Raw genomic sequence first — 21,353 nt, forward strand, 5'->3', positions numbered from 1 at the left:
CCCTTGATGTATGTTAGGCCAAATCTTATTTAGAGCATTGAAGTCATACCAGATTGTTGCTTTTTACATCGTCAAATCAGGAATTTACAAGTTTTTTCCCAGCTCATCGTTGTTTTATGGATTCTCGGAGTTGTCGTCATTTGCTACGATTAAAAACTTGATGTGAGGGGAACCGAGCTCAAAGGGACGATCTTGTGATCCTACTAGTTCAGCCATTATTCGGTCTCAACGATGTGAGATAGCTGGTGTGTTGCCGGTTTTGTGTTCAATTGAAAAGATTGCTGATTGTCCTGCTAGAAAGGGGAAGAAAGGAATATAGATAGGTAAAACCTCTCATTCTGGAGTCTACTGTAATTAAAACGTCACAAAATCACCTTACTGGTCATATGTTTTGAACATTCATGATAACCATAGCACTCCTATAATAGATTAAGTAATCATAAAGATCTACGTTAAGACCCTCAAAAGATTTGATTGGCTTCTTGGATATTGAACAGCTCACCTTCAAGACCACAACATAGCATAAGATTAGTCTGACCATCAGCCAGAGCGCAGTCCATATCTCAAAACCACACATGATGAAAACAAGCCCGACGTATAGCTTTAAGGTGTTACAACAGCTCTCGGAGAGAAGGTAGCGTTAAAAATAACCCCACGACCACTTGATTTGAATGGAGTCATATGAAATCGCTCTAAATTCCAGTGGAAGTTATAGTCATGGGAATGATCCGATCTCGCAGTGGATGGCAACACCTCAGCGGAACTATCACTGCAAATAAGCTATGGACGGAAATACGATTAGCTCCTTAAGCGTCGATATCGGGATTCTGGGGAAGCATACTCATTTATGCAGTTGCATAAGATTATAATCCCGCCCGTCCATCACTCGAAGTACTTAACTTGAAAATCCTACTAGTAATGATTCTTGGGAACGTTCAGTTAGCGATCATAGATTTTAGCAAACCCGCAAAATTTGGTGTAATATTGAACTGTGAGTTCGACTAGTACCTATATGAACGGGTTTCGAGCTTATTTTAGGAAAGGTTTGAAAAAGGAGGGCGCACTCGCTACAGCTAAGCTACAAATCATAGATCTAAGTAATGGTTTATCTAATCGACCAATTCGGCCTTCATGGTTCACAACTTCCACGACTTGCTGATAGTACTTAGCTCCCTAGCATATCAGACAACACCCGAAAAATTACCAACCACAAAATGTACCGTCAATTCACCAGAGAGATTATTATACGAATTGACATCGGAAATTTTCAATTCTGGAGGACCTAAATCAGATCTCTGGGCATTGGCTGTCACCGTATGTTTTCCCCGCAAGTTTCTACCATGTTTTCGTCTGACTTTATATTAGATCTTCGGAATTCTTCCAGAGGCGAATCCAATTTTTCACAAGCTTTCTCAAAATCCGAAGATTTGTCTTCAGAATATCGTGACCAAGCTCGGAACCAATTTACCTAGGGATTGGGCTGAAGCTTTGGCGGCGAATGGCATTCAAATCACCATGTCCAAGTACAACGGAGATGTGAGAATGTCGATATATCACTTCTCGGAAGTGGACTGCGGAAAGAGTATCTGAGTTTGTTGAAGAAAGTCCTTGTATTAAATCCTCTGCAAAGACTGAGCTGCGACGAGGTAGTTCTGCGTCGTTCACAGCTTTGCCTAGCTGAAAAAGAAACCAAGTGGTTTGAAAGAAGAGAGATTTATCAGATGAGAAGACCTAATAGTCCTAAATTTGGAGTGTCCGTCAAGATGAAGAAAACCAATGGTCACCTATTGTAGGTTACTCTGAATCGTTGTCCATGTGCGCAATTTTTGCGTCAAAGATACTAGAATGCGATGTACACGAACACAAAAGATGAATACAAAAATAAGGAGAAGACATTTCATCCTCAGTCTTGTTCGATGTTTTTGCTCATCCTGGAGATCACCAGAGCAAGAAGTCTGACATCAATGAAGCTTCATGTCGCAAAAAGTACCGAGTCAAACAAAAAGAACTCATAAATAAGCAACCCCCTAAACTTTTCGATTCTTGTAAATCCAGGAAACCACTCTTGGAGCCTGAAATTAAATGTGAACAAATACCGTCATCGCGGCGCAGCAATACAACCTACGCACAGTTACCAATACCCCAGACTACCGCATCCGAAGAAGATCGACAACGACGGACCGAGATCGAGAAAACTATAAGGCAGATTTTAATGGCAGCGAGATTAAAGCTGTGTCGAATTTGGCTTTCCGACTTGAAGTTTTAATTTGTATATATAAAGTCCACGAGAACAAACTTTCGTTTGAAAAATCAAACGAAATAAAACTCGATCCATCGAAAAGAGTCCTTTCAAAAGAACTGCGATATGGCAACTCAAGCTCCCGCGCCAGTGGGCTACATCCCACCAGCGAAACCCTCTGTATGTTCCCGCCTAGGAAATCTCAACACTCGTTTCTGATCTGAAATCTAGGTTTTAAAGTCAGATGTGCCATCAAAACCACCGCAATCACAAGAGCAGGTTTGTGACACAACCTCGATATCTAACTTTAAGGGAATAATCTGTGGCTGACTTATTTTTAGGGACACGCTCCGCCGAAAGAAAAGAAGAAGGGTGGATGCGTGCAATGGTTGTTGTGTTGTACGACGTGTGGTGCTGCTTGATAGGGTGGAGAGGAGGAGTTACGAGATAGCATCGGGAGGCGAAAAGAGAGTTTGGGATTTGTTTACACATACTGTGATCTATTAGTTGGTCTTCGTGGGATAATACTGTCAAGGAACTCAGAGGATTGGATTCTAGAGTTAATAATCACAGAAGAATGTTAATTACAGAGCTCAGAAGTAAGTTCTCCTGCTTATACAACCTTATAGTTATTGAATTACATAACTTAGATCTCTCATTTACTGTTATCGCCTCAAAACTTACATTTTCAGAAGCAGATATACTGGAGTTAGAAAAGTAAGCTTAAAATACTTTACTTTATATCGATTTACTTTCTTAATCAATTATAATGGGTTCAATATTTAATTGCAGTGATTCAGTTAATTTCAAAAGTCTGCTTTAACTCAAATCAACTTTAATCAAGGAATATTCTAGCGACTGATTAAACCAAACAAATTTACCAATCATCATCATAAACCTTGAGAACCCCTCCCATCAAAACATCCAACTCAGGACACTCCTCAACATCCTCACAAAACCTCCCACCTAGACTCTCAATAACCTCACACCGTTCACCCATCGTCAAAGCCTTACTCAGCCCTCTACTTTTCGGGAACAACGCATCCGACAACAACTTCGTATGCGTCGTATCAAGCCACCAGACACCGCCGCTCTCCGGATACCCTACCTTAACACTCACCTTCCTCGTCGGCTCCACGCAATCGGTAATCGCGTAACACCAGGGCCGACCCTCTGGCCAGCGCGGCGGCAGTTCCCAGAAACTTGCGCCAAACATGCGCAGACGCTTGCAAAATGCATCTTCGTCCACCAGGTCAAGCGTGCGATTTGTATCCGCAAAGCGATTAAGACCAAGCGCCGACATCTCCACAGGCGAGAGACGTAAGATCCAGACCCCATCATCTTGCCAACAAGCGGCTCTGCCGTAGTCGAGGCTGTAGCGCTTGAGGGGCTCGAAGGCCGGGATGGGATCGTTCTCCCATTCGGAGGCGTCATCGGAGGCGTCATAATGTATAGGTGCGCTGTGGGGTTGTGGGTAGAAGGGGAGACGGTCTTTGTAGAGGTAGAAGATGAGGGCGAGGAGGAGGAGGGTGAGGGTTCTGCGGAGGGCTTTGGAGGTGCGTGAGCGGCGAGGTGAGGTGGTTGTGGTGAATGGTGCGGGGAGATGGGTGCTGGTGGATTTGTTGTCGAGGAAGGAAGACATTGTTGTGTGATGAAATGGGATGAGATCGAGCTCGAAGTGAGTTTTTGTGACGGAGAATTATGAGGAAGAATCATATATGAAGTTCGAGATCTGAATACGTGGCTTACTTCGGTGAGCATTTGTGTAGTGTGGAAAGAGAAAGTTGGGTACGAACTACCACCAATGACAACTACTTAGCATGTTTGAGACTGTACCCTAAATACTATGTTACTACTGTAGCCTGTCCGTTTGTTGGTACTTGTAGGCATGCCGCAAATTCTGTACCAATCGAAGCGCGCGGTAAAGGCCAGACAAAATTACTCTAGGCACCGTTGTTGGTGTTGGTTTTCATGGAACATGTATCGTCAAGGAGCTAGGTCAAAACATTTTGACCAACAAACTATGATCATACTCAGCCCCCTTGCGACCACTTTTACAACAGCACCAAACGCAAATCTCAAACTTTCTGTCCCCTCTTATAAACCGTATCAAAAGTAACATCCTCCCCAACCGACATACTATACGCCAGCTTCGCGCACTCATCCGCCTTCTCCACAAGCTGCGGCGCAAAAACCGCATATGCGTCACGAAGAAAGACGAAAGCCTGGTCAACATTATCCTGGAAGTGGCCCCATTTCTCGATGTGAAAAGGCTTCCCAGCGGTAGCTGGCAGTTGTGCACCATGAATAACAAAACCAAGACACTCCAACCCTTTCAGAGCCATTGCGACGGACTCCTTTGGCATTTGAGCTTGACCCCAGAATCGCGCCAGCTGGATGTAGATGTTGAAGATGTGGATTCTTGGAGCTGCTGTGGCAGATTTCGTGAACGTCGACTCGTAGACTTTAAGTTGTCGCTCGAGACGTTGAAGATCGATGGCTTTGACGTTGGCGACGATACGTTTGAGGTTCATTGACGAATCTTTCCGCTTCTTGAGAAGACTTTTGGGTGCAGTCCGGGACTCTTCACAGATGCCGCATTTACATTCAAAGCCCCAAGTGCGCAGCTCCTTTTTCATCTCGGTGAAATCACCCGTGGGAGTTCGGTAGCAGAAATGAATTTCCGTATCGGCCGGGATGTTGCAAGTCGCGCGGACGATTTGAAAGTCCCCGATGAAACTGCGATGGCAGTTGCTCATGCAGGAGTGATTGATTTTGGATGCCTTGAGCCAGATGCCGGTCGAATGGTTCACTATGTCCTGCTCAGCCTTTCCAGTCTCAAGTAGCGGCTTCAAGGAATTGTATGTCGAAAGGGTAGGACAGCCGAAGACATTATGGCTGACGATGCGCTCAATCAAGAATCTGTTTACAAAGTGGGATTTTAGAAGATATTGCAAAAGATGACTGGAGGACTTACGTGTCAACAACAGGCTTGTCATCACAAACAGTGGCATCTGCGGGCTGGTAAGAACCATGATAGAGCTCCTGAAACTTCGGGACAAGCGATGGGTTCTTGTAGAGCTTTTGGACGATGGTTGTGATAAGGTCGCTTTGCGTGCCCATGGTCATTTGGTTAGTGTGAATATTGATAAGAATGCTCGTCTTAGAGGCACCATTGTCATTTTCCTCTGGGGGAGCAGCATAGCAATGTGCGAAAGCTTTCTCAAACAGAAGCAACTCGCCGGCTTTGACTTCTCTGATAGTAAATAGTCCTTGGCCACGACCCGGAGACTCTTTGACGACAATTGGCCCTGTGAAAGTTGCATGATCTAGATGGGGTGGCCGAAGTTTCGATATTTTCTTGTAGATACGCTTGAAATCAATCTTAGCTGTTGTCTCCTCGGCGATTCTTAGCGTGCTTCGTGCCAATTCGGGAGTTCCACCCTGGTGACCTGGAAATTGGTCACAAAGAGCCTGCATAGCAGCTTTCGAAGAAGAGTAATCTTCAAGTTGATAATAGGCTTGTCCCATCCGGTACAGGGCTTTTTCCTTGGTTCGTGCTAGAAGATCTAGTCCTTTTGTATCCTTCAGTGCTGCGTCGAAATCACCATTTCTTAAATGTGCAAGCGCACGATTCAGTCGAATGATCTGTTTCTCCTCATCATCGGTGCTCAGTTCCAAAGCTGTGCTGTAGCTGGCAGAAAGGTATGTAAGTTTTGACAACCACATTGAAATAAGAGGGTGGAGAGCTTACCTTTCTATAGCCGACCAGTACTCTTCCCTCCCAACCTCATCATTGCCTTGCAGCTTCCAATCATCTGCACTTTTGTAAGATTTTGGTCCTTTCCAGAACTTAGGCATAAGTTCTCGATATGTGCCATGACGCGTAATGCGGATAAGGTCGCTCACGTGGTCGACACGAAGACCATAATTGCCATCAGACATAATTTTGAAAAAAGGATCTTTTAGAAGAAACACATCTCCTCTCGTGACCACACTGGCTGTTGGGCGAATGTTCTCATTTGGCTGCTGGTACAACTGCAAGGTTGATCCATCTCCTTTCTCATCCTCGACTATAACCATGATTGCTGTCATACGAGTTGGGATGGTCAAGACTCTGACGAGAAGATATCTTCCACGATGGTGAACACCTAGTTGTAACTCTCGAATGTAAATAGGTTGAAGCTGAGCCAGAAACGTAGTCGAGGGCAAATAAGGAGGAGGAACGAAGGAACTATGTAGTGAGTGCCTCATATCCATCGTGGACATGCTAGAAGCTAGATGACTTAACATAGTAGCAGTGATAAGATGCTGGGTTGATTTCCGATCTGTTGGTATTTCTCCATCGCGCTTTTTAGCATTCTCTAAAGTTTGTTTCTGTCTTTGGAGATGTGGAAAGAACTGTTGATCAGTCGACACGTCGTGGACGTCCATCTTTGCTACACAGGACTCGAGCGAACTCGAGCGTGTATAATGTTATGTAGGTGATGAAAAGTGATTGGGAATCTGAAGTTGGACGAAGAATGAAAAGTTCGAGACGCGAAGCTGGGGTAGTACTAGATCGAGCCAATAAAGGTGGAAGCAAACAGACTTAGCAAACGAAATCTGCAGCTATCCTACTGCTGCACTGGAATATATCGACCAGCCACTTAGAAAGCTTCGTCGCAGCGAAAGAAATTCGATCGAACGGGAAAATGGAAATGAAATATCAAAACTGAAGAAGAAACAGAGAAATGATGGCTAAGCAGACCTTAGAACCTCTTAGCAGAATACTCGCATTGTTTGCTCCCATCCTTGTGAGTCGCGTCTTGGAATAACTGCTCAACATCTTGAGGGTCCAGCAAACAGAACACACAGAAAGCGATAAGATCTAAAGTACGATTCCGCATTTGATCAAGTAGCTGCCCATTTCACATTCGATGGATTTGTTGATACCTAGGTACTTTAGTGTGCTTGCGGCAACAGCATAATGACGCAAAAAGGATCTCAGACGATGAGGTGGATGAGGTGGATGAATCAACGCAACGTGACAATCAAAGTTAGCATGGATGGTCGAGCGACTCCAGGATTTGGTACTGAGCACCTGTAGGTCAATCAATCGAAATAGAGATAACGGAAATCACGACGACAAATGTGGTCAAATTTGGTTCATTCAAATCCAAAAGATATCGCGATTTGATGCCTGGCGCACAAGGCCAAAAGCAGGCATCAGCAACATTTCATCATAGACAAAACACCATCACCATCATCACCTTTAAACCTCAATTGAGCAACCCACCACCCGAATACCCATTTTCCAATTCCTTGTCACCTCATAAATTACAGTTCTGATTCTCGTCATGGGCGCATCAACCTCCAAAGCAGCATCCGCCGCCAAAAACGCCGCTCCAAACGTAACCTCCTCCATAGAAAGAACTGCCGCTCGAAAATACCCAACACGATCACCACCACGGAGTACAAACACGCAGCCTTCGCAGACGGAGCACGTAGGGCCAACTGTACATCCTGATTCTGGGGCTACGGGGGTGAGAGATGCTTGTAAGTTCAGATTTCACATTGAACCGCCTAGCGGAAATAATGAGAGCACAAACTAACATCAAACAGCAATCCACAACGACGCATCCGACCCCCAACTCTCCCCAGCCTACGCAGCTCGTCTCGCCCGCCTCGGCCCCGTCCAACCCAACCCCACACAATCCAACTCATCAACCTTCAATTCCTCCCCGCATTCCCACCCTGAAACCTCCACCACAACTTCCTCTAGCTTCCAACCCTCCGCCTCCACACCCAGCCAATCCATCTTCCCCTCCCCCGCCCAGAACCCGGCTATCAGTCTGCTCACCGCGCGATACCGGCTTGCTGAGGAAGCGGAGACGGAGTTTGAGGGATTGGGCAGGAAGGGGAGTAAGGGGCGGAGTTTTCTGGATGTGAGTACGTTGAGGCAGGTGCTTATTTTGAGGGCGAAGGGGATGCGGGAGGGAGATATTGAGAGGGCGCTTGAACTCAAAAGGGGGACGTGGGGAGGTTGGGGGGGAGGGGGTTGTGGCGGTTGTGGATGAGTAGATGGGTGGTGGGGAGAGTGTGGGAGGGTGTGTTGTATCGATGGAATGGGAGGGTGTATATTATGTGTAAAAATCGGCATTGGGTGGCGTTTAAAGGGCTTGGTGTAGATTTGGGGTTATATATGGCATGGATATGTGGAATTGAGTTTTACAAGCCGACAATGAACAGAATCAAGATGGAACACTCAATATGGGTAACATTCCCAGGATCATATCAAAAGTCGACAAGGAACGGTCATTCGCAAAGCCAGCATTTGAGAGAAGGTTGAACTATGTGGCAAAGATCTCAGCATTACCATGAGCCCAGCTGTTTCTTGATAGATTAATCTTTCATCATTTCAGTCTCTCAAGCTACACCCATTCCCCACCCTCGCACCACACCACACCACACATCCTCCCTCTTCACTCTACCAAGCACAATGGCCCCCATCAATCCTCAAATCACTCCCCGTCATAAAACTACTCGCATCACTCACCAAAAACACCGCCGCACCCCGATACTCCTCCGGCAAACTCAATCTGCCCAACATATTCTGCTTCGGCCACTCTTCTTTCCTTTCGGGGTACTGCACAAACAGATCTTCCACCATCTTCGTCACGATATAGCCAGGCGAGATAGTATTCACGCGGATCCCATGCTCGCCCCATTCGCTAGCGAGGTTGCGGCCGAGTTGCAGGACCGCGGCTTTCGAGGCGTTGTACGCGGGACAGATGAGGCCCTGAAATTTCATTCCTCAGTTCGAATTCAAAAGGGAGGGGAAAGGACATGGCTTACCCGATTCGCAACCGTCCCGCTCATACTCGCTATCATCACAATACTCCCCCTGCTCCCCAACCTAACCATCTGCTTCGCCACCGCTTGCGCAGTCATAAAACACCCCGTGACATTGACGCTCATCATCGTGTTGCAGTCCTCGGCGCTGTACTCCAGCGCAGGCGTCTCCTGCTGGATGCCCGCCGCGGCGATGAGACCGTCTAGGCGTCCGTGCTTGGTGGCGATGCCCTCGATGATGGTGTTGAGCGCCGGGACGTCCCGCACATCGATTTGGTGGTAGGTGAGGGAGGTGCCTAGGTCGGAGGTGGCGCGCGTCTGGATGCGGGTGAAGTCTGGGGAGGGCGTGGGGAGACGGTCGAGTGCGTGGACTGGGTGTGTTAGATTTTGTATATGTTTTTGCTTAGATTTGAGAGTGAGAGGGGATTTACCTGTTGCACCCGCTTCGAGCAATGCTTCTGCTTGGACCAGTCCTAATCCACGTGCTGCTCCGCTGACCAGAACGACTTTATCTTTTAAACTGAATTCTGGTAATCGTTTTGAGTTTCCGATGTTTATTGAGCCTTTTGAGGAGTCTTCTGCTTTTGGCTGTGTTGCTGATAACGCGAGGGGTCTGCATGCTGAGAAGCTCCGTGTGAAGGTAGGCGTGGATTTTGCGAACGTGGATGTTGGTTTTGCGGTGACGAGAAGCCGTCGGAGAGGGAGGCGGCGGATGGGATTCATGGTGATGGTTGGAATTGGACGGCGGAGTTGAGTGAAGATGTGAGAAGAGGTAGAAATGAAGTGGTTAAGAACGATCTCCAGGAACAAAATCAAGCGCTCGGATTTCCTATTCCAACATCAGCTCAACGGCGCAGTAGCTCGACGGAAAGGGACGCGCTTGTACCGGTGGATATGTCACCGAAGACGCGGGTGCTCTTAGCTGGGATGTAGCTTTGAATATTGACGCAGATAGGAAGATGAAAGTAAACAAAGGAATTAATGATTTGCCTTCTCTCTGAAATCAATACAGTCCCAAATCAATGTACCTTCCCTCTCTTAAATACGCATCCCCTTCCTCAAAACATAGATCCAATTGATGTAACACATATTCCCAGCCCCGTACAACCCCATAGCGGGGTCGAAATGTGGGGTAAACCCGTCAGACGTGAAACGGATTCCCCATTTACACGTGTAATTAATTGTTTTTGGTTATGACATGATGGTCTGAATTGGAGATGGTAGCTTCAATACGTGTATTCATAACTTGTTTATTATCGGAGAGATGTTGCTGCTGTGGTGATGGTCGAGAGGTATATTGAGGTCCGTAGTGGCTTGCGCAGGGGAAGCTCCCCTGGTCGGTTCCCCGCATTTGTTGCGGATGGCTGGATTGGGGAAGCCGGTGCACGTGTTAGAGCTTACTCCGTGCTTGTACTCTCAGACGGATATCTGCAAAAGCCTCACAGTCGATGGATGGAAACTTCGGGATTCTTATAATTTATAGAGAATACTATTCCGGTAGGATATCTTTAAAGCGTTTAAATAGTTTTCTTATAGATAAAATACTAGATATTATATTTCTATTATGTTTTATAGGGCCTATTAATTGTAAACAATTATAATGGATTGCTAGCGTATACTATTTTATAAGCGCTTAATACTCTTTTAGCAATTAAAGTAATGAACTAACATAGTTATTTTAAGTACTATTGCCTTTTGATTAATTTGTACATTGGTAGCTTTGGTCACGACTGAAACTCCACTGTCACATGAGAGTGGTTATGCTTACACGTGATATCCGTTCACGGCTTAGCCCCGACTGCTCTATCTTGTACACTAAAATGATCTTGATGCTTACTACTTTCAACCATTCCATAGGTATGTTTGTGACCACCACTACACACCCTTGAAGTTTCCTCCATTAATAGCCTAGGCTAGATAGAGATTGTTATCACCGTTCTCGCCAAACCTCAACGCAATCAACTCAAATTTCAATTACACTTCTCTGGCATCCCTTGAAGACGGTATCAACAGTGCGGAACGATTGGAGGAGGCTTCAAGCTCTTACAATGGCCCTCTTTTCACGTATGCGCACCGGGTTTCTTTCATGGTCGCAAGACACCCCTTTACCACTCAACGAGCCTGATGCAACACCATATTTCCAGGCCTGGCATGAATTCGACTCCAACACGAAACGATGGAACCAAGCAGATGGCACACGCACGTCCGATAGCCCTCGGAACGCCCAAAAAATAGCTGACGAAGACTAAAAACTCATGATAGTGACGTGGAATATCGATGCCACTTCAACGTTACCAGAATCCCGGATATCTGCCATCATATCACACATCCTCGGACTGGGCCCCAAGGTAGACGTAATCCTCCTTCAGGAAGTCTCTCGAGCGGCTTTAGCCTTCTTACTGAGTGATTCACGAATTCAAGACGGCTGGTTTTCCAGTGAGGCAGGCGACACTAGCTGGGAAGGACAGTCTTTCGCAAGCTTAACGCTGATGTCAAGATCACGATTTGCATACACGAAAGACAAGTCCATCTCATCAATGGGAAGGCTAGTCCTTGGTCCGGTTTGGCGGGTCAAATATCCAAGCCGGTTTGGAAGAGATGCACTCTGTTGCGACATATTCATCAATTCATCTCGTATACGCCTTGTCAATGTACATCTCGACTCCCTCCCAATTCAACCATCTCAACGTCCTCGGCAAATAGCAATCGTCGCATCTCTACTTCGCAGTGCGGGTTGTGGTCTGGTTGCAGGTGACTTCAACCCTGTACTCCCTGGAGACGAAAGGTTAACCCAAGAAAACCATCTTGTGGATGTTTGGGATGAACTAAGGCCCGAAGAGTCTGGGTTTACCTGGGGTGTTGATGGCACGGAGCCGTTTCCACCTAACCGGATGGACAAAATTGCTACGCTCGGTTTGAAGGCGCAAAGTATTGACGTGATGCATCCGGGTTTTGTTTCGAAAACAAAAGGAATAGGGGAAACCAAGGGAGAAGAATCTGTTGCAACGAGGAAGCGGGACCAAGAAAGCGAAGATGTTGTGCCATGGAGCGATCACTCCGGGTTAAAATCAAGCTTTAGAATTCTGGGAAATTAGACTTCTAGTCTTCAACCACAAGTATTTCTCGTGTAAAGATTGCGGGTGGGAAGAGTCTCGGAAATACGTCTTTATCTATTACTTCGATGGATATCTTGCTATACGTTAAAGTGCGGGGAAGTCCAAGTGATATGGAGAACCACCTGCGCATTTGCGGCAGATTGACTAAATATGTATATCAGATAGCCTAGGTAAGTAGAGCAACCCCAAAAACATGGTCGGTCAATTTGTATTAATTCTCTCTCATAGCTACACAAAGCAGACTCTACTAAGCCTCGTGCCACTGTACATTTAAACAAGCAAAAGAGGTTACGGTAGCTGCTCCTGCCTGTAAGATTCCTTTAACCCGTCTAATTCTGCGTAATCCGCGTCTCCTTTCATGCTCAACAATACCCACTCCAAAAAGTCTGCGTACCGAGGACTTAAATCCAGACTTAGATCGCCTGGGTCTCGCGAATTTATAAGTTCGGAAAGTTGAGCCATGTGTTGTCCCCATACTGGCGAGTGAAACTCGGCGTGAGATAAGAGGATGTGCATTTCTGACTTTACAAGCTTTGAAAAGGTCGGGATTAGGCAGCTACCATTTCTTTGTGTAGTGCCTTGAGCAGTATCAAGAGAAGAAAGGGTGGATAGTGAAACATATGCGTTCGTAGACGCCATCGTCTTACTTGGCAAAGTTTGCTTGTCGGATTTGACGGATGGAACCGGTGGCAGACCAACCGACTCGGCAGAGTAAAGAACGACGAATGGAAGAAGCATATCATCGAGCGCATCTTCTGTTGGAGGAAGTTGATAAATAGGAGTACTGAGTCGAGTGCGACACCGATCGAAATACTGGTATGATTTGGCGAGCTGTCGCCACTGATTGAAGTCGGTTGGCCGCTCTGTAATGCTGTTCACAGGCACCATAGGAAGAGCGCCCTGAGCTGTGAGGAGATCAAATGCACGACTCTGGTCCTCTTCATTCACAACAAGCTCGATGTCCTAGAGGCACTTGTTAGTGGTCAATTTGGCTTTTGCTAGATCAGGGCGTTTAGACGAACCAGGGGACAAAGACCTCCATTGTGGTGAGTCGCTGCATTAACGCCGTACATTGCTGAGGGAATCCCGTACTCGGCAAGTGTGCTGATGACGACTGCAACATCTTTCGTGCCCGCGTCGCGAACGAGAGCAATTTGCTTTTGCTGAGCAGCCATGGATCATGGAGGCTGAACGTCTAGCTTCTTTGGGATATATCGAAATTCACAAGCTCGTGACTTGCTACTGATGAAAAGGCGTACATACAATAGAATAGCGGTGTCTATTATTGTGTATGAAGAGCAAACAGCTGCTCGGCGTTGAGAATGTTGGCAGGGTGTAGTGTACGTTGGATGTTAGATGGGATGGTTGATCTCAGCAGGTAACATGAATTTTGGAGGCGTCCGCGTCCAGGCTGCAATAGGTGAATGTGCATTTATCAGTTCAAGGTGTGCCAATAACAGCCAACATCAAGAGCAGGCTGTACAGCTACTTCGCAGTGAGGGCACAATGACAATAGCAAGTTTGTTCCAGTATGGCTCAATCATCTCTCTCGGGTAAGCAGCTTATTTCAACTTGGCCGTAAACAAAACTCACTATATTAGCGAGTACCACCGCAGCTTTTAACCTGTTGCTGGCGCATATCACAGCGATTAGCAGATCTAATGGCACCAAGCGTAAGTAATCATCGGACAAAACCAACTTCATGTTATGTAACTTACACATTCATACAGCGATTGTTCCATCCCCGCCTCAACGAGACCTTTACAGCTGTGCTATATATCTCCATAACGAATTGAGCAAGCGAAACGTACCCTACTACTTCTGCGGTGGATTCGCTTGTATCAATGTGGGGATGACCGCTCGTACCACATCCGACATTGACATCGCAGTTCCAAACGGTCCCGATGGATTTGGCGTACTCCTCAATATCCTATCACGCGCCCCTTTCATCCAGGACAAAACGGGGGTGCTGCCTAGAGGCTCCTACTACTTCTTTGTGCAATCAAGCGGCACCTTTGTCGAGATAGATGGCATCATGGCTGGCTTCATGGGGTTTCCTACCTTCGACCCAGCGAAGATTGTCCAAACAAGCCAGCAGCAGCTGCAGCTTAAATTTCTCGAGCCATCGGAACTACTAAGACTGAAGTTTAGCACTTGGGCAAATGAGACTCGACGCAAAGGGCCGAAGCGACAAGGAGACATTTCGGATATCCTGTCGATCCGTCACTTGCTAGTCAGTTCAGGAAAGAGCATGGATCTGAAAGGTCTCCAAGGTGAATTTGCTAGGGGGCTCAGGGGTTGGGTGCAGGAATTTAATGACCTGGGGTTTAGCAGAGGTTAGATAAAAATTACCGTAGTTGATAGGTTTCAATTCAATAAGGTCAGCTCGTGGTACTGGCCGCGAGTTGCAGTAGATATACAATATCTAGGCTTTCAAAGAGTATAGTCAACAAGTATGACCAATAGCAGATCTTGTTGACGCAGAGATACATAACCTGTCTTGCCTAAAGCTAGCTATGGATGCAGTTCATAAGGATGCACCTCCGCAGGGGTTGCGAACCGTGATAGGATGCGTGAGGGGCTGCTACAAGATTACGGTTACAGGTGGGGCGCTTGAAGTTTAACGACTTGAGTAGGGCAGTCGATAGAGGGGGCGATTTAACATCGTCTTTGGATTACGTGTAGAGGAATTTGACTTTCCTCATTAGTAACACAAAAATACTGCGCTCAGATGTACGAGTAGCGGTAATTTCTTCACATAATCTCCTGAATGATATGTTTGGATCCCCCCCCAGCGGAACTCGAGTTCACTAGTATATAACACGTCCGGGTAATTGCTTCGCCATGTTCATACAGATACCACGCACCTGATGTATACAGCCTTGACACAGCAGCAAAAGAATACTAGGGTATTAAATTTGGAGGGTTCGGCATTCGTCGTACTCGTTTTACCAGAAAATGCGAAATTTGGGCTCGAGACTTGATACCCGGAGAGGGTGTCATGGTTAGGGGATTGCGTATATGTATGAGTTATTCACACTCCGACATCAAATGAAGACCACAATACTCAATACCGATCGCAATTATGCTCAAACCACTCACTCTCCTAGCTCTACTAGCCACCACCCACGCCCACGTACCCACCTCCTCCTCTCCTTTACCAGCAACTGACGCTCCCAGTACACATTCCACTCCCTCACCTACAACGGTACAAAATCCGCTCCCTGGCAATACGTCCGCAACTGGACCGACACAGCCGGCTGGTTCGACAGCTCCGGCATCCAATATTTCTCACCCCTCTACAAAACCTCCTTCAATTCCATCAACCTGCGCTGCAACATCGGTGCTAAATTCGCGCCTGAGACGCTGCCCGTGCAGGCGGGCACGGAGATCACGTTTGATTCTGCGGATAATATTTGGCATCCGGGGCCGTTGATGGCGTATATGGCGAGGGTGCCGAAAGGAAAGACGGCGGGGAATTGGGATGGTGCAGGGAAGGTGGTGAGTCTAAACTCTTGGGAGGTTGGTGAGGGAGAGTTGATGAGTGGTTGTAGTGGTTTAAGGTCTGGGAGGATCATCCGTATCCCGTTCCCGATCCGGTCGTGGAATATTACCGCGGAGAATTCGAAGGATATTTCGAGACGAATGCGCATTTGAGTACTCCCCCCTCGCCATACCCTTTACTCCCCTGACTAACGAACCAGATCGCACCGTAACCTTCAAAATCCCAGCCTCAATCCCCAACGGCGAGTACCTATTCCGTCCCGAACACATCGCCGTCATGGTCATAGATAATCCGCAGATCTACACCACCTGTGCGCAGATCTCGGTGTATGGAGGCGGAAACGGGACACCCGGACCGCTGGTGTCGATTCCGGGGTTGTATAAGGAGAGTGATGCGACGTGGAAGTATGATATTAGGAAGATTGTGAGTTTCATGTTGTGGGAGGGGAATGGTGCTGATAGATGTAGGTTGGTGATGGGTATATTAAGTATCCGTTTCCGAATCCGGGACCGGTGGTGTGGAGGGGGTGAGGGGGAGAGGGTGGTGGGGGAGGATGGGGGATGGGGGTTGGGGTTTGAAGCTGGGTGAAGGGTGGCAGAATCAGCGGGTGAAGATGTGGTGGTTGCCAATTTGGTGGTAGATGTGTCCATACACTGGGCGATGGCAGCTCGAAGGGATTTTCATGACCATGATTCTGTCATAACCCAAAAATCAACACGCAGAGGAGCCCTTGATTAATATATGGATAGCTTGCGTTGGATCTCCAAATATCTTCGCCCTTAAAACATCATCTACTCTCTACTCCGTCACTTCCTTGCGCATCTAAATACTCACTCCGAATGATCTTTTCCCCACTCAACCGCTCATCCAGGGGTACGAGAACCAGTATTTCTGTCCACGAGCATCTGTGTAACGTGAGAAATACATAGAAGAGTGCTTTCGAGTTCAAGCTACGATTTCAAGTTTGATGTGTAAGTTCTAGTCAAGAATGCGGTACTCACGAAAGCTAGAAAGTGAGGTGTTTGCCTTCACTTAATTACAACGTCTCTATAAAAGCAGTTAGGTGTAATGGCATGAATATTGTCTATTAGCAGATACCAGTACAGTGTGTTGAATTTAAACGGATTAATATAATCAAAGTTTATGTGGATATTACTTTTGACTAAACTTATCCCCTTTCCCATTCCACGATTTCAAACACGTATTTGACAAAACTTCTTTAGGTCCGGTAGATAAAGTGCAAGACATATGTTTAGATATACATCTGATTAAGCCGCAGCCATTGTCTGTTAGTTTTTAACTCACTAGGCTTGGACGGACCAAAACTTGACTAACCTTCGCCTGGTATGCAGGATTTTCAGCAATGTGCTTCTTGGCGAGGCAATTACCATTACTATCTCCATACACGACTCCTGCGTGGGAGATAAGATCATTAGAACTCACATGAAAGGCGTCCCTGTTTTCAGTAAGTATGAAAAGCTACCTTGGAAGTGAGCGATGAGGCTTACTCCATGACCCCACGGTCTGGCCATTTTCCAGTTCTTTCTGCGATTGAAGCAGCTTGTTGCTCGGCCTCATCCTCTACTCGTCCCCCAACGTTTTTGGAAAAGTGAGTCCGGACACTTACCCCAAGGACTCGCTTCCATGATCCGTTCACCGCTGTGGTACGCATGTAAAGCTTAAGACCTCTTTCAAAGATCCGAATGAGAACTGAAGTCGCTGTCATATCGATAAATTTCTACAATATAGCTAAAAGCTAAAAATAGACAACCGATGTGTATTAAAGATTGACGTTGAAAAACTTGTCAAGATTATGAGTACAAATTTGTTTCTTTGATAGTGTAAATCTAAACAGCAGGAAGTGTTGAGCGTAAGAGAAAGAAGTACGTAGGTGAATACAGCTTCTTAAGTAGACGTGTACACAGACAATTGCTCTGTAAAAAAGTGGTTATACATGCTAAAATGATTGATCGTTATCAAACACCGAGACAAAACATAAAATGAACTTTTTGACCTGTGGAAAGAATTTGAGGAGGCATACAAACCAAAGGACAGACTCAACAGGAGACAGGAAGGAAAGAATGACTCAATGGGAAGTAGGCAGGGGGAAGCATGTTCCCGTAACAAGTTAAGACAAACGCGAATAGCCGTAGAGTCATGGATAGGATACTTCGTGGGAGTTCTGAGCGCTTATGGCGCCAATAAATATGCTCAGAGCACCTTGATTATAGAGATACACTGTTAGTAATCCCTTGAATATCTCTTCGTTCGTGAGAGTGAGTTTAGAGAACAAACGATGGTGGAATGCCAAAATATTGAGATTTTTGAAAAAAAAAACAAACATCTGTAGGCTAAGTCTGGTCCTAAACCTGTCCGGCCGTCACAGTGATTCCATGTCTCGAGGAACTGCTAGCGTAGTTGTCAACACTGATTCAGGCGCTTAGCCGTCGAATGCTCCCAGTAAAATGCTTGACTAATAGAACCCACCGCCCTCGAAACGAATTCGGAACTGTAACTAACATACTTGTTAGTGACTGTGCTGTTAATGTTAATTTGAGACTAACAGAAGGAGGCAAAGTAGTGATCTTTGTGAGCATATAATGGTAGATATCGTGTTTCGCGAAGCGGCCAATTCGAGGAGCAAGTTAATGAACAAGTATATGTGCTTCTGAAAATTGCTGGAATCGAGCACACGGAATAGACATGTTGGTCGCGAAGATTCTTGGCGGTAGTAGTCTCCGTGTGATGACCAGAGGCAGGTACTGGTTTTAGAGACAGAAAAACCCACTCATTTGTTTGCTAAACCCTAATTCTAATCACTCTTTGTGGTGTATCACTTTGCTTATCGATCAGCTGTTTCAAAATAGGTATGGTAAAGGACAGCTCACAGGGGGTAAGATGGGTGGTAGTTCTGTTTCATTTACCGGGGTTATGAATCCAGGCTAACCGGGATCTTGTGCACTAATGCAATCAATCAATTTATAAGTATAGTAACTTAGAATAAATGTAACTATTATAAGACTAGACTAAATAGAAAAAGACGGAAAAAGAAAAGACCTTAAATAACAAATAAAGCAAAGTACTTACATATTAGTAAGTGAATAATTTTAATTAAAACTAAATAGAAAGACTATACTTAATAAATAAATAAAAATAGTGTAAGTAAGTAAAAAGTTAATAATATTCCTATTTACTAAGAATAGTAAATTAGTCATTTACCTAAAAGGTAAGTACGTAAACGGAAGTTACAAGTAGCCAGTGAATAAAAAGTGACAATCTCTCTCTAATTCACTGCCACCCATCTTGTCCTGACTCCCACGAAGATAGGCAATTTAAAAGCTCCGGGTGGCAGTAAGCACGTGATGTTGGTGAGAGCACACCCGACATAAATTCATTCAAACTCCCATCTGCCCAAAAATATATCTCAAAAGAACTTATTCCATGGCAAAACACGTCTTGCATCGGCTGGCCTCTAGGTCGCTCGTCCGATCTGCTCTAAGAAAACCCCATGCACAAACCTTTTACAGAACGCATTCGGCCATGGTAGATGCTGGCTCCTATGTTCAGGGTGAGTCTGGCAGGAAATACCGCCTACTTTCTCCATTATCCAAAAGGCGGTCGAGGGTTTGGATTGCAGAGGAAGCAGATGATGGAAAGCGCTCGTATGTCGTCAAAGAGCCCAGCCCGCTTGATTCATCGCAAGGTTGGCCGCTGTTCAAGCACGAGGTCCAAATGCAGAAGAAATTCTCTACATCTCCCCTAATTCGAAAGATGGAAGACTTGATCCCAGAAACCAACGAGTCTCCCCCTATAATAGTTCTGGAAGCTTTCGAGCAAATTTTATGGGAAGCGCGTAACAGCCGCCCTCTCACAATTGCTCAGATCAGATGGATCATGAAGGGCGTACTCTTGGTCCTTTGGACAATCCATCGAGAAGGATTGGTCTATTCAGGTATGCTGGCGATGTGAATATCGGAAAAGCCCTGCTCACAGTTTTGCAGATTTGAAGATGGAGAACATTCTCTTGAATGGCTTTGATAATGCTGCTCCCGGCAACATCCGTGCTATAGTAGCCAGACTCGGTGATTGTGGCGCAAGTAAGTTGAAATGCGATTCTAACTGACATAGAATACTCCTAGCTAACGAACCTACAAGTCAGTAAGCCAGACGGTCGAAGAGTAAGCGCAATCACTTACAGAAGCCCCGAAGTTCATTTTGGAAGAGCATGGGATTCTAAAACCGATATTTGGTCCTGGGGTATTGTGATAGGTTTCCAAGTCCATCTGAACTTGCTCGTTTTCATCAAATACTAAAGCGTGTCTTAGTATTGTCATTTGCTAGAGGCTCGCGTCGATTTCTTGTCGCCTGGGGCTTATGACTCGATCTGCAAAGGCACCATGGAGGAGATGACCAAAGCTGTTCGGGATACAATAGCAGAAGACTTCAACGTGGGTTTGCTGCCTTACTACAAAGACGATGAGACATCTCGTAAGCTCATAGCCCCGGGATATACTCCGAAAAGTGAAGATGATTGGCTCGGAGAGAGACTTCTGAAAAAGGGTGTTCCGGAGATAGAAATTGCTTTTTTGATTGAGGTTCTACATCCCGTGCCAGAGGAGCGTTTAGGCGCCCGAGGAAATCATTAGGAGTGGGTACTTGGATGACCTAAATTATAAGTGGGTTAGAAAAGTGACTCCTCCTGCCGAAGAGATTTAATGTCTTTGATGCATTACTAGAATGGCGTATTTGATTTCAGCGCATGTGTAAGAATACCCAAGAAAGCAATAAAGCGATTATGGAGAAAAATGAAATAAGCAATTCCGTGATATTTCCGAGCTCGGAAGAAGGTAGCTATATAGCGCAAAAGAAGGTATGCTGTAATGACATTAATGTTGTTAATGTACGATACATGATTTCATGCGTTCGAGGTTTTAGAACGGCATTCGAATTATCCAACGCGTTGTGGTTCACTGGCGTGACTGGCACCTTTTTTCTCACCGCTCTGAGGCAGTATTTTCTGCCACAAAAGCGGTGTACCGCTAATCCTGCCCCCCCCAACCACTTCTACTTTGATTGTGCTTTACCTGTCACTCCATCAGAGGTTTGCCATGCAAAACACCCGTTTCTGACATCACATGAAGGCTTTAGACCTAGTTGTGTTGGCAAGGCGGTTTCATGAGGCTCTCTCCATCAACGACCAATCCACTTTCCGGGCTTCCAGCCTCAAATGCATCACAATCAAGTTGCATATGCCGAGCTCAGCTTACGCCCTGCTTGTGTAGAACGCAATGTACAGCCTCTGTGTACCAAGATGTACCCGTTCGGCCATCTCAGGTTTGTCTCTTTTCCAATTCAATGACGGACAGACAGAACAAACATACCCTCACTATGAAAAGAGGCTTTGATCGTGGTTACACGTGATCAGAACTATGAGTTCGACTTCATGATGTGAAAGCCTACTCCAAGGCACACAAAACCTCAATATTATTACTCATGATTGAGCATTCGTTATTCCCTGCCAACCTTATTGGTTGGTGCTGGTTTCAAATGCTTCCCCGCTCTAACCCAGGCAGCAAACACGACAAGCCGTCCAAAACTTTCAATCCATTTGATTCGGTGAGAATTATCGAACACAGAGCTACCTATCATCAATGCTTGC

General features: G+C 45.9%; 12 protein-coding genes across 12 annotated transcripts; 7 read left to right on the forward strand and 5 right to left on the reverse strand.

The window, feature by feature from the left end:
* Positions 1–918: 918 nt before the first annotated feature.
* GLAREA_12989 (uncharacterized protein) lies at positions 919–1,590 on the forward strand (the record flags this gene model as incomplete). The annotated part of the gene is made up of 3 exons (XM_008084468.1): positions 919–991; positions 1,178–1,314; positions 1,366–1,590. 3 exons carry the CDS (start codon positions 919–921, stop codon positions 1,588–1,590), a joined length of 435 nt encoding a protein of 144 aa, XP_008082659.1.
* A 775-nt stretch (positions 1,591–2,365) lies between these two features.
* Positions 2,366–2,661, forward strand: GLAREA_12990 (uncharacterized protein; the record flags this gene model as incomplete). The annotated part of the gene is made up of 3 exons (XM_008084469.1): positions 2,366–2,419; positions 2,471–2,518; positions 2,581–2,661. The coding sequence occupies 3 exons, from the start codon at positions 2,366–2,368 to the stop codon at positions 2,659–2,661; spliced, it is 183 nt and encodes a 60-aa protein (XP_008082660.1).
* Positions 2,662–3,116: 455 nt separating this feature from the next.
* Positions 3,117–3,881, reverse strand: GLAREA_12991 (uncharacterized protein; the record flags this gene model as incomplete). The annotated part of the gene is made up of 1 exon (XM_008084470.1): positions 3,117–3,881. The coding sequence occupies one exon, from the start codon at positions 3,879–3,881 to the stop codon at positions 3,117–3,119; it is 765 nt and encodes a 254-aa protein (XP_008082661.1).
* Positions 3,882–4,317: 436 nt separating this feature from the next.
* Positions 4,318–6,673, reverse strand: GLAREA_12992 (SET; the record flags this gene model as incomplete). The annotated part of the gene is made up of 3 exons (XM_008084471.1): positions 4,318–5,161; positions 5,217–5,933; positions 5,994–6,673. 3 exons carry the CDS (start codon positions 6,671–6,673, stop codon positions 4,318–4,320), a joined length of 2,241 nt encoding a protein of 746 aa, XP_008082662.1.
* A 905-nt stretch (positions 6,674–7,578) lies between these two features.
* On the forward strand, positions 7,579–8,298 carry GLAREA_12993 (uncharacterized protein; the record flags this gene model as incomplete). The annotated part of the gene is made up of 2 exons (XM_008084472.1): positions 7,579–7,777; positions 7,844–8,298. 2 exons carry the CDS (start codon positions 7,579–7,581, stop codon positions 8,296–8,298), a joined length of 654 nt encoding a protein of 217 aa, XP_008082663.1.
* Positions 8,299–8,708: 410 nt separating this feature from the next.
* Positions 8,709–9,796, reverse strand: GLAREA_12994 (NAD(P)-binding Rossmann-fold containing protein; the record flags this gene model as incomplete). Its single annotated transcript, XM_008084473.1, has 3 exons — positions 8,709–9,020; positions 9,077–9,444; positions 9,505–9,796. The coding sequence occupies 3 exons, from the start codon at positions 9,794–9,796 to the stop codon at positions 8,709–8,711; spliced, it is 972 nt and encodes a 323-aa protein (XP_008082664.1).
* A 1,532-nt stretch (positions 9,797–11,328) lies between these two features.
* Positions 11,329–12,168, forward strand: GLAREA_12995 (DNase I-like protein; the record flags this gene model as incomplete). The annotated part of the gene is made up of 1 exon (XM_008084474.1): positions 11,329–12,168. One exon carries the CDS (start codon positions 11,329–11,331, stop codon positions 12,166–12,168), a length of 840 nt encoding a protein of 279 aa, XP_008082665.1.
* Positions 12,169–12,477: 309 nt separating this feature from the next.
* GLAREA_12996 (uncharacterized protein) lies at positions 12,478–13,364 on the reverse strand (the record flags this gene model as incomplete). The annotated part of the gene is made up of 2 exons (XM_008084475.1): positions 12,478–13,152; positions 13,212–13,364. The coding sequence occupies 2 exons, from the start codon at positions 13,362–13,364 to the stop codon at positions 12,478–12,480; spliced, it is 828 nt and encodes a 275-aa protein (XP_008082666.1).
* Positions 13,365–13,720: 356 nt separating this feature from the next.
* Positions 13,721–14,530, forward strand: GLAREA_12997 (uncharacterized protein; the record flags this gene model as incomplete). Its single annotated transcript, XM_008084476.1, has 3 exons — positions 13,721–13,742; positions 13,791–13,862; positions 13,920–14,530. The coding sequence occupies 3 exons, from the start codon at positions 13,721–13,723 to the stop codon at positions 14,528–14,530; spliced, it is 705 nt and encodes a 234-aa protein (XP_008082667.1).
* Positions 14,531–15,274: 744 nt separating this feature from the next.
* GLAREA_12998 (uncharacterized protein) lies at positions 15,275–16,224 on the forward strand (the record flags this gene model as incomplete). The annotated part of the gene is made up of 5 exons (XM_008084477.1): positions 15,275–15,325; positions 15,370–15,690; positions 15,744–15,846; positions 15,894–16,117; positions 16,162–16,224. The coding sequence occupies 5 exons, from the start codon at positions 15,275–15,277 to the stop codon at positions 16,222–16,224; spliced, it is 762 nt and encodes a 253-aa protein (XP_008082668.1).
* A 738-nt stretch (positions 16,225–16,962) lies between these two features.
* On the reverse strand, positions 16,963–17,420 carry GLAREA_12999 (uncharacterized protein; the record flags this gene model as incomplete). The annotated part of the gene is made up of 3 exons (XM_008084478.1): positions 16,963–16,980; positions 17,030–17,150; positions 17,203–17,420. The coding sequence occupies 3 exons, from the start codon at positions 17,418–17,420 to the stop codon at positions 16,963–16,965; spliced, it is 357 nt and encodes a 118-aa protein (XP_008082669.1).
* A 1,814-nt stretch (positions 17,421–19,234) lies between these two features.
* GLAREA_13000 (Protein kinase-like (PK-like)) lies at positions 19,235–20,340 on the forward strand (the record flags this gene model as incomplete). Its single annotated transcript, XM_008084479.1, has 4 exons — positions 19,235–19,646; positions 19,696–19,791; positions 19,850–19,971; positions 20,020–20,340. The coding sequence occupies 4 exons, from the start codon at positions 19,235–19,237 to the stop codon at positions 20,338–20,340; spliced, it is 951 nt and encodes a 316-aa protein (XP_008082670.1).
* Between the last annotated feature and the right edge of the window lie 1,013 nt (positions 20,341–21,353).

This window comes from Glarea lozoyensis, assembly GCF_000409485.1.
Source record: "Glarea lozoyensis ATCC 20868 chromosome Unknown GLAREA20, whole genome shotgun sequence".
NCBI lineage: Eukaryota > Fungi > Ascomycota > Leotiomycetes > Helotiales > Helotiaceae > Glarea > Glarea lozoyensis.